This window comes from Acomys minous (genome assembly GCF_964271855.1).
Source record: "Acomys minous genome assembly, chromosome: 8".
Lineage (NCBI taxonomy): Eukaryota > Metazoa > Chordata > Mammalia > Rodentia > Muridae > Acomys > Acomys minous.
Window position 1 is genome coordinate 11,503,500 of NC_140489.1, and position 12,535 is coordinate 11,516,034.

Sequence of the window (12,535 nt, forward strand, 5' to 3'; positions counted from 1 at the left end):
CATCTCTGGCCAATGACTCCCATCTGTGGTCTGAGAGTTCCAGCTGGCTCTCGGCGTCAGGTTTTCCCCTCCCTAGCAGCCCACAGTGCAGGTCCATCTCTAAGAAAGCTATTGAAAACTGAGGGCCAGGTTGTTGGCCAGCAGGAGACTGAACCGGCACCTCCCAACCCTAGGCTCCCAGCAGGGTGAGGAAAGCACAGAGCACCCCTGTCGTAGTGAGTGAGTGAGTAGGCCATTCCAGAGCTGCTCCAGGGTGGCCCCATGTGGCTTGTCTGGGGACTGCAAGCGATATAGATGTTAATAATGGGCAACAGGAAGGGATTCCAAGGCTCTGTGGCGAGCTTCACCCCATGCGTGACCACGCCTAGCTGCTCCACCAGCCCCAAGAAGTGAGTCCTCTTGTCTGTCCCTGCCTTTTGGGTGAGGAGACCGTTGTGCAAGCTCCAAAGCCAGTGACAGGTGGGGTCAGGATTTGACCTCTGCTGGACTGAGAGCCCTACCCCTCACAGAAGGCCCACTGTGTGGTAGGGAGTGGTTCTGGAGGTCTCGGGAGGACCCTTCCTGCCTTCTGTCTCTCTGTCCTTTAGGTCCCAGGACAGAGATCTAACTCAGGCCTGGGTGACAGGCCGCCAGGTGGGAGGGGCCATGAGTGCATCCTAATTCCATAAGAACTTTGACATCCCCAGTTCCTGTCCCCTGGGAGGATTTGGGGCAATTACCAGCCCAAGTCTGAGGACGCTGACTTGTGTGTGCAATTTGACACTTCTGGAAGCAACTAATCCTCCAGATAAGGTCGGGCTGTGCCCTTACAGTACGGAGACACAGTGCTGTCCTGTGGAGGTCAGGCCCAGCCACGGCAGAACTCTGGGACTGGCATGGGGCTCGAAAGTGGCAGGTGAGCTTCAGACGTGCTCCAGGCAGGGGTGGAGGGATGGTTGTAGTAGGGCAAAAGCAGGGCAGGGCTGGTAGGGGGAGTGACCAGTCAGGGCTGGTTTTGCCTGTAAAACATAAGCCAAGCTGGAGAGAGTGGCAGGAGTTGGACTGGAGCCAGGCCTGCAGCTCCAGAGGTGTCCCCAAGCCCCTGTGCAGAAGCTGAAATCAAAGTACTTGTATAAGACAACCTGGGCTGGGGCAGGGACAGGCCAGGAACCCAGGTCCTGGCTGTACAGAGCAAATCACCTCCTCTGTAAGCATTGGCTTCTTCATCTGTTCCTTAGGAAACCCAAGACTGCTCAGGACCAAGGGACACAACGGCTATTGAAGATCGTCACAGGTTTACACCTCCTCTCGTGTGGAGAAGGGGCCTTGCTGAGGTAAGGGCAGTTTGTCTCTGACACAGGCTCCCAGTGACAAAGGAGGAGCTGAGACCACCCCCTCCTCCCTGAGACTGGCCCAGAGCACATGGCCTGCCAGGCAGCCTATAAAGGAAGGGTTTCATCAACCTTGAAGTCTGACCCAAGACCCAAGGCTGCCAAGAGCCTCCTCTAGCTAGACTTAGTAGGTGCAACATGGTGCCCACGGGTGTTGGCAGGTTTGAGGCAGATATGGGTGTCCAGTTTAAGCACAACCTTTACACAACTGCTTGAGAGCCAACACACACACACACACACACACACACACACACACACACACACACACACACACACACACACACACTTCTCAAAGCCTCCTGTAATCTCAGAGCCACTCAGCACCTTGCTGCAGAGACTCTACACACAGCACATGAATCCTGCTAAAGCAGGGCTCTTCTTCTGGTAACAGGCAGGCTTCTTGAACAGTGGTATTGTCTGGGCCTCTCTAGAACCCTCTGTAAGCAGACAGCTCCCCCAGGGATCACCCTCATCATCCACCCTGCACCCAGAAGAAAGGAGAGCATCCTGGCCTGGGCGGCCATTCATTCATGCAGTCAACACACATTTATTGGGCATCGACTCTGGTCCAGACCCTAGTTAGCAACAAGGACCTCAGAGGTGAAGTGCACACAGACCCTGCCCTGTGGCACTCACAGCCTGGCAGGGCAGCTGGTCACATGAGCAGACATTCACAATACAGTGTGGTCAGTGTGTTAGAGGTAGCACAAGTGACCGAGGGAGCACAGAGAAGGGACCCTGGCCCGGCCGTGGGTAACAAGGACGGCTTCCTGGGGGAATGTGTCACTTGAAAATTTTAGGGAGTGAGCAAGAGTTAGGGTGTCTCTTTCGAGGGTATAGCCAGTGCAGAAGTTCAGAGGTTCGGGAGAGACAGTGGTGGTGGTGGTGGTGGCTGGGAGTCAGGCAGGGCCCACCAGAGGGCTGAAAAGCCAGTGGTGACAGGAAGCACTGAGGGCGTGAAGCAGGCAAGGGTATAGGGCCCACCAGGAGCCATCATGGAAGGTGGCAGAAAAAGGGTCGGGGCACCGGTGGGTGGCCATGGGCAGCAACGGGGGCCATGAGGCCCTGGTCCAAGGAGTCTGACCCTACCCAGGGCTCAGCAGGGTGGGGGTGGGGGTGCAGGCTGCCAGCCCCGGGGCCTCAGCGTGCACAGCACTGGGTCCAGTGGCTTGAGTGTAGCCTGCTCTTGCAGCCCAAAGCGCTGCCCAGGCACCAGCCGGAACTCAATCCTCTGCAGCAGCTTGGCCATAACGACCTTCACCTCCATCTGTGGGAGCAGAACATGAAGGAAGGAGGGGAGGGAATGAATGAGGGAAGCAGTGAAGACACGATGAGGAACAGCGGAAAGGAAGGGCACGGAGTGGGAGAGAGAGGCAGTGGAAAAGCAGAAACGCATAGACTCTCCTTCCTGGTTCTCCTGTCAGGCATGCTCAGCCTCACCCCCGGCGCCCCCAACATGCCCCCAACCCTGTAGTCATTTCACAAGCCCTGTACCTCCTACCTGAGCAAACTGCTGCCCGATGCAGGAGCGGTGGCCCAGGGAGAAGGGAAAGTAGGTGAACCGTGGCCTGCAGGAGAGAGGCCCTTCAGGGTCAGTACAAGGTGTCCACGCCACTGTCCCCTCCTATGACCAGGTTGGGCCCAGGGGCAGAGCCATCCTCAGCCAACTGCTGAGCTCCAGCCCTTGGGCAGGTATGGTGGCTACTGTTAATCACTGACTTGGCAGAACCTAGAGATGGGAGGAGGCTTGCCTGTGGATCATTACCTTGATTGCATTAATTGGGTGGGAATGGGAAGACTGCCCAGTGTGTGGCCCCGTTCTCTGGGCAGGGCACCCTGGACCATCTAAGATGGAGAGAGTGAGGTAAGCACTGGCATAAACATGCCCTATCCTCTCCGCTTCTTTACTAAAGAAGCCACATGCTAGCTGCCTCAAGATCCTGCCTCTGTGACTTCCCGTAAACTGCATGGACTGCATCCTCAAACTGAGAGCCAACCTAAAGCCTTTCCTCAGTAAGTCAGTTTCTCCACACATTTATCACAGCCACAGAAAAGAAACTCAAGACAGCATGTGACCAACATCTCTGAGCTGTGATGTCCCCCACAGCCCCTCCTGGGGCTCTAGAGGAATGGGTCCTGTGGGTGCAGGTAGCTTAGTCCAGAAACCTCCCTGGTGCCCCATCACGGCAGCTCAGCAAGGGACTTACTTGGGTGCGCCAGGGCTGAATCGGTCAGGGTTGAAAGTCAGTGGGTCTTCAAAGTGGGTGTCCATCCGCCCCATGACATAGGTGCTGAACTGCCGGGCAAAGGAGCTGGTGTCTCTGGTTCCCAGGCCATTCCCTTGCACTTCCCAACCCATTGCCCCCCACAGGGGTGACCTGGAACACTGCTCCTTTCCACTTATTTAGTTAGGTGTGACATTCTACTACCCCACCCCCAGAACCTCAAAGAGGAAGAGAGGGGACTCTGTGATATACCCATGACCTTCAGGGTGTGTTAGACCAGCCCTCTGGCAGCCACAGTGACCCCTGTATTGCAGATGAGATACCAAGGCTCAGAGGCTTACCTGAAGTTGCCCAGCAACTAAGTGGCCACAGACTGTGAGGTGAGGCCTGGTACTGAGAGGCACCTTCCTCCTGGCCCCTCCTTCCCCTCAGTCTCACTTCAGCTTTCAGGACAGAAGATGAGGAAGCCATAGCCCCACCACCTTCACCTGAACCCAGGGTACTCCCGAGGGAGCTGGTACACCTTCTACGCCCTGGGTCTTCCCTGGAAAAGCAGTGTGGCCCTAACTGAGCTGTGGGCACTGGCCGCGCTGGGCCTGCTCTCTTCACTTCACTGTGAGAACAGCAGCCTGGAGCTAAGTTGTGTGTGGGAAGCTGGGCGTGGTGGAGTCAGGGGATCGACTGTGAACCAGGGGTGTTTGCTGAGCGTTACTTCACGCACGTGAACAGACTGACGTTGGTGCCCATCACCACCTACCATACATGGAGGAGCCAGGCTCACAGGAACCTGAGGCAGGGTGAGCAGAGAGCTTGGGTGGAGCTTCCTCTATGCATCAAAGCCTTGTGTGCACCCCCAGCCTGCCTGGCTACTCATTTCTTTACTGTTCCTTGACAGCCCCGCTGTGGCTGTGGTTGCTTCTGTTAGGCCTGGCAGAGACGGCCTCGTGGGCACTGAGTAGGGCATGCCCACTCGGCTCCACCCACATCCACAGACAGAGGCAAGGCAGTGGGAAGTGCTGAGTTGAGGACAACGATTAATCCTGGAGGTGAGCGAGTGACATGCAGAGATGGGGGAGGGGATGAGTGAGTGAGTGAGTGAGTGAGTGAGTGAGTGAGTGAGTGAGCGAGCGAGCGAGCGAGCGGACCATACACAACAGACCTGCATACATTCCAGCTAGATGCAATGGGTCGAGGGCAGAAGAGAGAGGATGGCAGTGGGAGGTCTGGCTGTAGGAGTTAAGAAAACGTGTGGGGGTCAGGGAGCATCAAAGCGCTTGTTACTGAAACACGAAGAGCAGAGTTCAGAGCCCCCCAAAGCCCACTTAAAATGTCAGGTGAGTACGGCTGCCCTGCTGCACCTCCAGCCTCAGAAGACAGAGGCAAACTCCCCAAAGTTGGCCGGAGAGACTAGTCATATTTGCACTTGGGATTGCTTGAGAGACTACACAGTGAGTATGGGGAAAAGGGACTGAGGGTGAGTCTCCACAGTGACCTCAGGTTCCCACGTTCATGAGCACCACATGCTTGCATATATCCCACACATGTGCTTCCTCACACGTTTATACTCCCACAGGCACACTTGAATGCACACAAAGACACACACACACACACACACACACACACACACACACACACACACACACTGTGACGGGGTAGCACCCCATATCTCCCTCCTGGCAGCTCTGGAGCCCAGGACAGTGACTAAGCCTTGGTGGATGCAGCTGTGTGTGGAACATTTCCTTTCTAGACCTGTCAGCTGGAGTCATTGGCTGAACATGTAAAGGGGAGGAGAGGGACCTGACAGGCCAGCCAGGACATTGAGTGTCTGACCTCAGGGACAGTCCCAGATTGGCCACCCTAGGAACAAACAGGCCAGCCCACCTGAGGGCCCCACGCACCAGGAGAGGAGTGTTGCCGGGAACTCTGATCCCATCAATCAAGGTCTCCTCCTCCAGCAGGCGAAAGGTGCCCCATGCTGGTGGGTATAGCCTCAGAGACTCTTTGAGGACCTGCAGAAGACATGCAAGAAGGTGATGTGGGAAGCCAAGAGACCCCAAGGCTAGCAGCAGTGTGCTCTGTCCCTGTCCCATTCCCACTACACACACACCCTTTCCCGGGATGGCCCAGATTCCTGGGACATCACCAGGAATCCAGCCCCTCATGTGACCAAAGGAGAAGGTGATGATGTCTAAAGAAGAGCACTGTCCAGGATACAGGGGCAACATTGGGACCAGAAGGCAGGGCCCTTCTCCTCCCAGAGGATGGTATGCCTGGCTGGGTGGGAGGGGCCTGCTGAGCCAGTTGCCAGGTGAAAAGCTTTAGAACCAGACTTTGCCTGAGGTACAATTTAGCCCCATTTGTTAAAGGGCCACTTTCCAACCCTGGCTGCATCCTTGGGGGTAGGAGGATATCTCTGTCCTCCTGTTGAGTCCAGGGGAGCTTAGTCTCCAAGCAGACCCAGCTAGGCATCAAGACCTGCCTCGCCACATCTGCCCAGAGGTGTCTCACCCACACCGCACACCTGGGACAGGTACTGCAGTCTCCCCAGATCCTCGTAGTCCAGGTGCCTCTTGGAACCGACAACCTCATCCACCTCAGCCTGCAGCCTGCCAGGTAAAACAGAGAAGTTCACCTCTAGAGAGAAACTTACACCTGCAGCCCTTTAAGACAGGTGGAAGGGAGACAGAAAAGTGAGGCACGGGCTCCCCATGAGCACACGCTGCCTGCCCCTTGGGAAAAGGCAGCTGCATCCCAGCCAGGCCACATCTGCAGCAAATAGGAACCGTGTTCTCAGAACCTTAAAATACCCATCACTACTGTTTGTTGCTCAGATGCAACCTTAAAAACACACACACACACACATACACACACGCCTCATGGAGCCTTTAAGACAATGCCCAGCACTGTGGACTGACAGAAGCTACAGCCAGAACCATCGGCAAGAATGGTCCAAGGAGGCTACAGCCTTAACGTGGATCACTTCACACCCACCAGGATGGCAGTGAAGAAAGAGTAAATAAAACATAAAGACCAGAGCATAACAAGTCATGTGGAGCCACGGAGGAGCTGGGCTACGGGTGTGCCATGGGTGAGGACAGAAAGCTGTGTGGCCGCTGTGGAAAGTAGGGTGGTAGCTCCCACAGAGTCAAAATTAGAATTACTGCCTGGTGATTCCACCTCAGGTAACTAGTGAGCAGCAGACAAAGGGCAGAAGCTGCCCGAATGTCACTGTGTCCAGAGAAGCCGAGGTCCCACCAGCCCCATGATGGAGCCAGATCTAGACTTTCAAAAGCAAGGAAGATGGTTCTGACCTGGGCACCGGCGATCATGAGCCTTGAGGACTCTACCCTGAGTTAGCATGACCTGACACAGACACCCACAGTGACTCAGCTCTCACCAGGCACCTACATAGGTCAGTACACTGCAGGCTGGGAGAGCACAACTGTTTAAAGGGGTACTGCTTTCAGTTGGGGAGATAGAAAGGCCCTGGGGTCAGGTGGTAGAAAGGCTTGCACCACAGTGTCAACGCATTTAGTGTTCTTGGACTTTGGGCTTAAAAATAGTTCAAAGTGACCTATTTTCCCAGGGTCTGGGATGGAGCCTGGGCCTTGTACATGCTAGGCAAGTGTTCTGCCACTGAGCAACACCCCCAACCTGCCACAAAGTGCATATTCCTAACATATCTATATACACACACATTAACACATATATATTTATTTAAAATCCAATAAGCTTTTTTAAAAATTTTGAGTGTATCAGCATTATGCCTGCACGTATGTCTGTGTGCCACACTCATGCCATGCCTATGGAGGCCAGGAGAAGGCACTGGACACCCCGGAGTTAAACCTACCAATGGTTGTGAGCCACCACCTGGGCGCTGGAAATCAAACCTGGGTCCTCTGGAAGAGCAGCCAGTGCTCTTAACCACTAAGCCAGCTCTCCAGCTCCCCAGTTGGCTATTTTATACTCTCAGGCCGTCTCACTTCTACCCTTTAGACTGGTGGCCATCAACGCTTATAACAGGCTTGATCCACTTCCCAAGAGTTCCTACGGCTCCTCCCATGGCCAGAGGCTCTGAGCTTGGCTCTGTCTGCTGTCTGACACTCCCGAGGGTGCCCAGCAAAGGAAGCCAGCTAGGATCTGTGCAGCTTAGGTACCATGCCCCTCCTTGGTCATGGTGGTGGTCAGCCACGATTGGGATGGGATGCTCTGTGCACAGTAGGAGGAAAGGGACCACAGTTCTTGCTGGTCTCTTAGCAAACAAAGACTCGGGCCAATAATACCTGCAGGAAACATTGCTAGCTAGGGCAGTGGGGGATGGGATACCATGGAGGGATAGAGCAATGGCTACGTCAAGGACCCCAGGTGGCTTTTCTGGAGGAGTGACAATATGTTCTCCAGGAGAAAAGCAGAGAGCAGGGCCTCTAGGCCAGGAAACAAGCACAAAGGCTCTGGAGTAAAAGGAAACAGGGTCCATTGGAGGGTTCCAGCCATGGCGGGTGGGGACAGGGAGCTCTTAGAAAGACATCAGAAAAGCCCTTTGCCAGTCCCCAGGGCAGCCGTCATACCTCGCCACGATCTCTGGCTGCCGAGACAGCTCCATCACTGTGAACGCCAGGTGGTTGGCAGAAGTCTCATGACCTGAAAGAGGAAGGAGACCTCTGGGTAGAGCGGCAGGGGCTGCCCACGCCCTGCCCACGCCCTGCCCACGCCCTGCCCTGCGCTGCCCTGCGATCCTGGTTCTTCCCTCCCCCCAAGCCTGAGGTCTGAAGGAGACGGTCTGTCTTTGCTAGCCAGTGGGTGAGCACGCCTGCCCAAGCCTCTCCTTAAATGCCCAGAAAGACACTCCTTCCATCCTCCACACAGCTGCCCCCCCTACTTTCACAGAAAAGAAAGTCAAAGAGCCACATGTGGTAGTGTACACTTTTAATCCCAGAACTTAGGAAGCAGAGATGAGGTGGAACTCTCTGAGTTTGAGGTCAGCCTGGTCTACACAGAGACCCTGTCTCAAAAAAGCTGAAGCTAGGAAGAGCTAGGAAGGCCCCACCCTGCCTCCGGCTTCTGTGTGCCCACCCAAAGCCTTCCTGAGGTCCAGGAAGGAAGGTGCCCCTCCAGTCACAGGGACTGACAGAAGGCCAGAGAGCCTCTCAGGAAATCTGAGGTCAAACCCTTCCAGGGTGACTTGACTGGAGAGAGCGGCAGTCACATGAATGCACTTGAGACAGGCAGCTGGCTCAGAGGGTAGCCTCCAGTGACCAGCCAGGCACAGGTAGGTGAGGCCACCTGCTCCTGGAGTCTCTCAGCCAGGACAGCTGAGGAGTGGCCAAGGTGGCCCTAGGCTACCTGAGCTGTGAGGACGGGAAGGATTGCCCAGTCCTCGCTGGGAGACTAAGGTAGGAGCATAGGGACACTAGCAGTCCCAGCTGGCTCAGGCTCTCCAGGAGTTCCACACTGGACCTGGGTCCGTTCAGAGGCGGGCTTATTTCCACTTTTCTTTTTTGTGTGAATGTGGGAGAATATGCGCTCATTGGGGTGCAAGGGGGCACACATGCATGTGTGTGTCCATGTCCACACAGCCCAGAGGAATGACCTCATGTGTCATTCCTTGGGAGCCATCCACCTTGTGTTTTGAGTCAGGGCCTCTCACTGATTAGGTGAGGGAGGCTGGCTGGCCAGCAAGCCCCAGAGCTCTCCTGTCTCCACTCCCTGCACAGGGATGCCAGGTGAGTACCAGCCTTTTGATGTGGATGCTGTAGCTCCCACTCAGCTCCTCGGCTTGCACAGCAAGTGGTTTACCAACTGAGCTATCCCCCAGTCCTCAGAGATGCTTTTGACCCTGTGTGGGGACGGTGCCCTGTAGCCCAGCTCTGACATGGCCTCTGTATAGGCTTCTGCCCACCTGGCCACATCGCATCCATGTGTCCACCCCTGTCCACTTCTGCTTCGAGACCATGACTTGTTCCTCCACTGCTCACCTGGGCCCTGCCAGCACCCAGCATTCCTTCATCTTGTCTCATCTGTGTGGGTCCCCACTGCAAAGGGCTGTGGGAGGGTCCATACCATGCGGCCTCACTACTGTAGGGACGGTAATCCTTATGACGGGGGAGACAGCCCTCACCAATCAAGTCGGCTAACTACAGCCTCCCATCAGGAGGAGCAAGCAGAAGGAAGTCTCTGGGCATGAGGATGGCTTCTACTTGGGCCTAATGTGCTCAGTGGGCAATCGCAGAGGGTGTCCCTGAAGAGGAAGTGCCTGCCAGATTGCTAGAGGTGAGGAGAGGCCCTCTGGGTGAGCAACAAAACTCAGGATATGAGCAAACGAATGGATGCTCTTGGCACACAAGCCAAGCTAATAAATCTGAACAAAGCTGAAATGGGGAAGGCCGAAATTTACAGCCCGGCTCTCCTGAGACAAAGAAGGCAGCTTCTCAAACATCCCAACCACGAGCTAGGTCACAAGGACAGCAAGGAAACGGGGATCCCTTTCCCTGGGACCCGTGGGGAGCTACGTCAGGGTTCAGGTACCCGGAGCAATGCCTGGGCGGACCACACCACAAGCTACGCACCGGCAATGAAGAAGGTAACAAAGTTGTCGAGCAGCACTTCGTCGTCCTGAGCGCCCTCTTCAGCTGAAAGGCAAGGACACGCTCAGACCCATGGCAGCCCTGGCTCCCAGGCCCCCGGCTCATGGAGCATCATTTTCTCTGAAGCCAGAGGCAGAGCCAACGGTGAGAAGCATTGGGTGGCTGGATGGGAGCACCCCAAGCCCGCCCGCCCAGCCCTGCTCCTGGGTGCCCCACCTCGCCCCGCACCTTTGAGGATCTGCGTGAGGACATCGGCAGGCGCGGCTTCACCCCTCTTCAGGGCCTCACGGCGACGCTGCACCCAGTCCTTTCCCAGCTGGCGCAGCAGGCGGATGCTATCCCGGATCTCCCGCAGCTGCTTTCTCTTCCCTGGCATGAACTGAAGGAAGGAGAGCCCCCGCTCAAGGCGGCCCCCGAAGGTCCCCAGTTCCCTCCCCAGCCCCCGCCCGGAAATCCATACAGCAGCGTGCTGGGGGAGAACGTGAGAAATTTCTAGAAAAGATCAAGCAGCCAGGCAGACCAGAACAAGAAGGCAGACTGAGTCCAAGCATGAGCTTCCCCCTCCTGCACCAAATCCCTGGAAATGATGGGAAGAGAGGCCCTTGCACCTCCATGCAGCACCGGGAAGAAAGGGCCCCTAAAGGAGGGAGACAGTTAGGGCTGCGTTTGGGAAGGAGAAGTCGGGGGCCAGAGGGAAGTGAAGTAGAACCAATGGCTGTAAAGATGGGGTGGCGTTGGGGGCTGCAAGCTCAGAGACTGAAGGCCCCCAGGAGCGGAAGGGAACCTGGAGGTTGGCTCAGGAATCACCTTTCCCCTTTCTTCTTCTTCATGTCTGGAATAAGGAAGTGATAGCTGGAGCTACAACAGCCATCTTATGACAATGAGGTGATGTGCTGAGGACAGTGGAAGACAAAGACAGAAGACTCCAGGGACGTCTGACATGGTGAGGTCATCATAGCACCCTAGAATGCCTGCTTTGGGGATCGGTTAACACAAGAGAAAAATTAACTCCTGACTTACACGAAGCCGCTCTCTTTTGTCCTTCCGCTTTTAGGTAAAGCATGCAAATGTAGGTTCGGCGGAAGTCGTTCAGGACTGGCACACAAAACCCATTCTGCAAAGGTCACTGAGGGAGGGGCTTCGGCACATGCGGAGGTAACAACTGCAGTGCAGGCACCGGGGAGGAACAAGCAGTACCTTCGCCAGGGTGTTCCGGGACGCGCTGATACCCTCCAGCATGACCTTCACTGCCCGGGACAGGGGCTTCTGGGCGCCCAGCAGCATACTGGTCTCCATCCCAAAGGCTGCCTATGGGGAGAGAAGGCTGAGGTCAAACCTAGAGATTCAGGGGACAGCACAGAACCTGGCACATGCAGCTAGGGACCTGGGCCTTGCTCTGTGTCACCCACGCCTGATGGTGACCCACGGAGAGTCCAACCCCATGGGAAGTCCTGAGGCTCAAGTAGACAGAGCTTTTGCCTCCTCCCTGGCCCAGCACTGCTTGTCCCTGAGCTGCAGCCTTCCTGGGATGGGGGGACATGCACACTCACACCCCAGTGCACTGTTCATGACTCACTGGCTGCTCCTGTGACCAGACCAGCCATACCCCACAGGGGCGCAGGAGACTGGCAAGCCTCAGAGAACATCCACCTTGACCAGCTGAAGCCAGTCTACCTCTGTGGGTTCACGTCTGTATACAGAGTCAGAACCCCAGTTTCACTGGGGTCACTTTTAATAACCAAGGAGATAAAACATATGGAAACTACGCAGAGTATGCAGCGGCTGAGCTACAGAAGGCAGAAGAGAGATGGGAACTCTCAACCCCTGGGCCCGGGCCTCCCCACCCCATCCCCCGCCAGCTAATGCCACCTGTCACCTTGGCCAGGATGTCGATGGTGGCACAGGTCAGCATGTCCTGCATGGACACCGGTGTCTGCCCGTCAGCCTTGGCTTCTAGAATTTCCACCAGCTGCTCTGCTTTCTCATTGAACGTCTCCATCAGGCTAACCAAGGAACTGGGAAAGCAGTACAGGCGTCTACTGGTTGGCCACCCAGCCCCCTCATTCAGCCTCAGTGAGGCACGTGGATCCTGTCAGCCTCCCAAACCAACCCCCATATTGAGACTGGGGTCAGAGCAACTGAACCTAGCCCTGAGTGAACACTGTCCCTCTGCCCCCACCCACCCCAGTCTTAATGGTGTCCTAAGTCCTCTGCCACTGTGATACCTCCATTCTGACTTCAAAGGGACATGATAATGTGGAAATTCTGGGGTCCCAAACAGTCCTAGAGACAGCTGCCCTGACTCTTGCTCCTGCCCCTCTGTTTGCACTGTCTGCTCTCCTCACCTCCTGTGCCA

The 12,535-nt window shown here is 55.9% G+C and overlaps 1 protein-coding gene and 1 long non-coding RNA gene across 3 annotated transcripts in view; one reads left to right on the forward strand and one right to left on the reverse strand.

Annotated features, from left to right (window-relative positions):
• On the forward strand, nucleotides 1-11,368 carry LOC311604040. The gene is made up of 4 exons (XR_014781362.1): nucleotides 1-223; nucleotides 1,218-1,313; nucleotides 11,022-11,122; nucleotides 11,234-11,368. It is a non-coding gene; the product is annotated as an uncharacterized lncRNA (long non-coding RNA).
• Nucleotides 1,902-12,535, reverse strand: part of CYP46A1 (cytochrome P450 family 46 subfamily A member 1) — a 26,938-nt gene continuing 16,304 nt past the window's right edge. For both annotated transcript variants that reach the window (XM_084793525.1, XM_084793526.1), the window contains 10 exons: nucleotides 12,056-12,194; nucleotides 11,377-11,487; nucleotides 10,408-10,558; nucleotides 10,162-10,224; nucleotides 8,164-8,236; nucleotides 6,117-6,201; nucleotides 5,494-5,604; nucleotides 3,578-3,666; nucleotides 2,872-2,938; nucleotides 1,902-2,637 (listed from right to left, as the gene is read on the reverse strand). In XM_084793525.1, coding sequence (XP_084649651.1) covers nucleotides 2,467-2,637; nucleotides 2,872-2,938; nucleotides 3,578-3,666; nucleotides 5,494-5,604; nucleotides 6,117-6,201; nucleotides 8,164-8,236; nucleotides 10,162-10,224; nucleotides 10,408-10,558; nucleotides 11,377-11,487; nucleotides 12,056-12,194 — 1,060 coding nt within the window. In that variant the 3' untranslated portion in view covers nucleotides 1,902-2,466. The remainder of the gene's footprint in view (nucleotides 2,638-2,871; nucleotides 2,939-3,577; nucleotides 3,667-5,493; nucleotides 5,605-6,116; nucleotides 6,202-8,163; nucleotides 8,237-10,161; nucleotides 10,225-10,407; nucleotides 10,559-11,376; nucleotides 11,488-12,055; nucleotides 12,195-12,535) is intronic.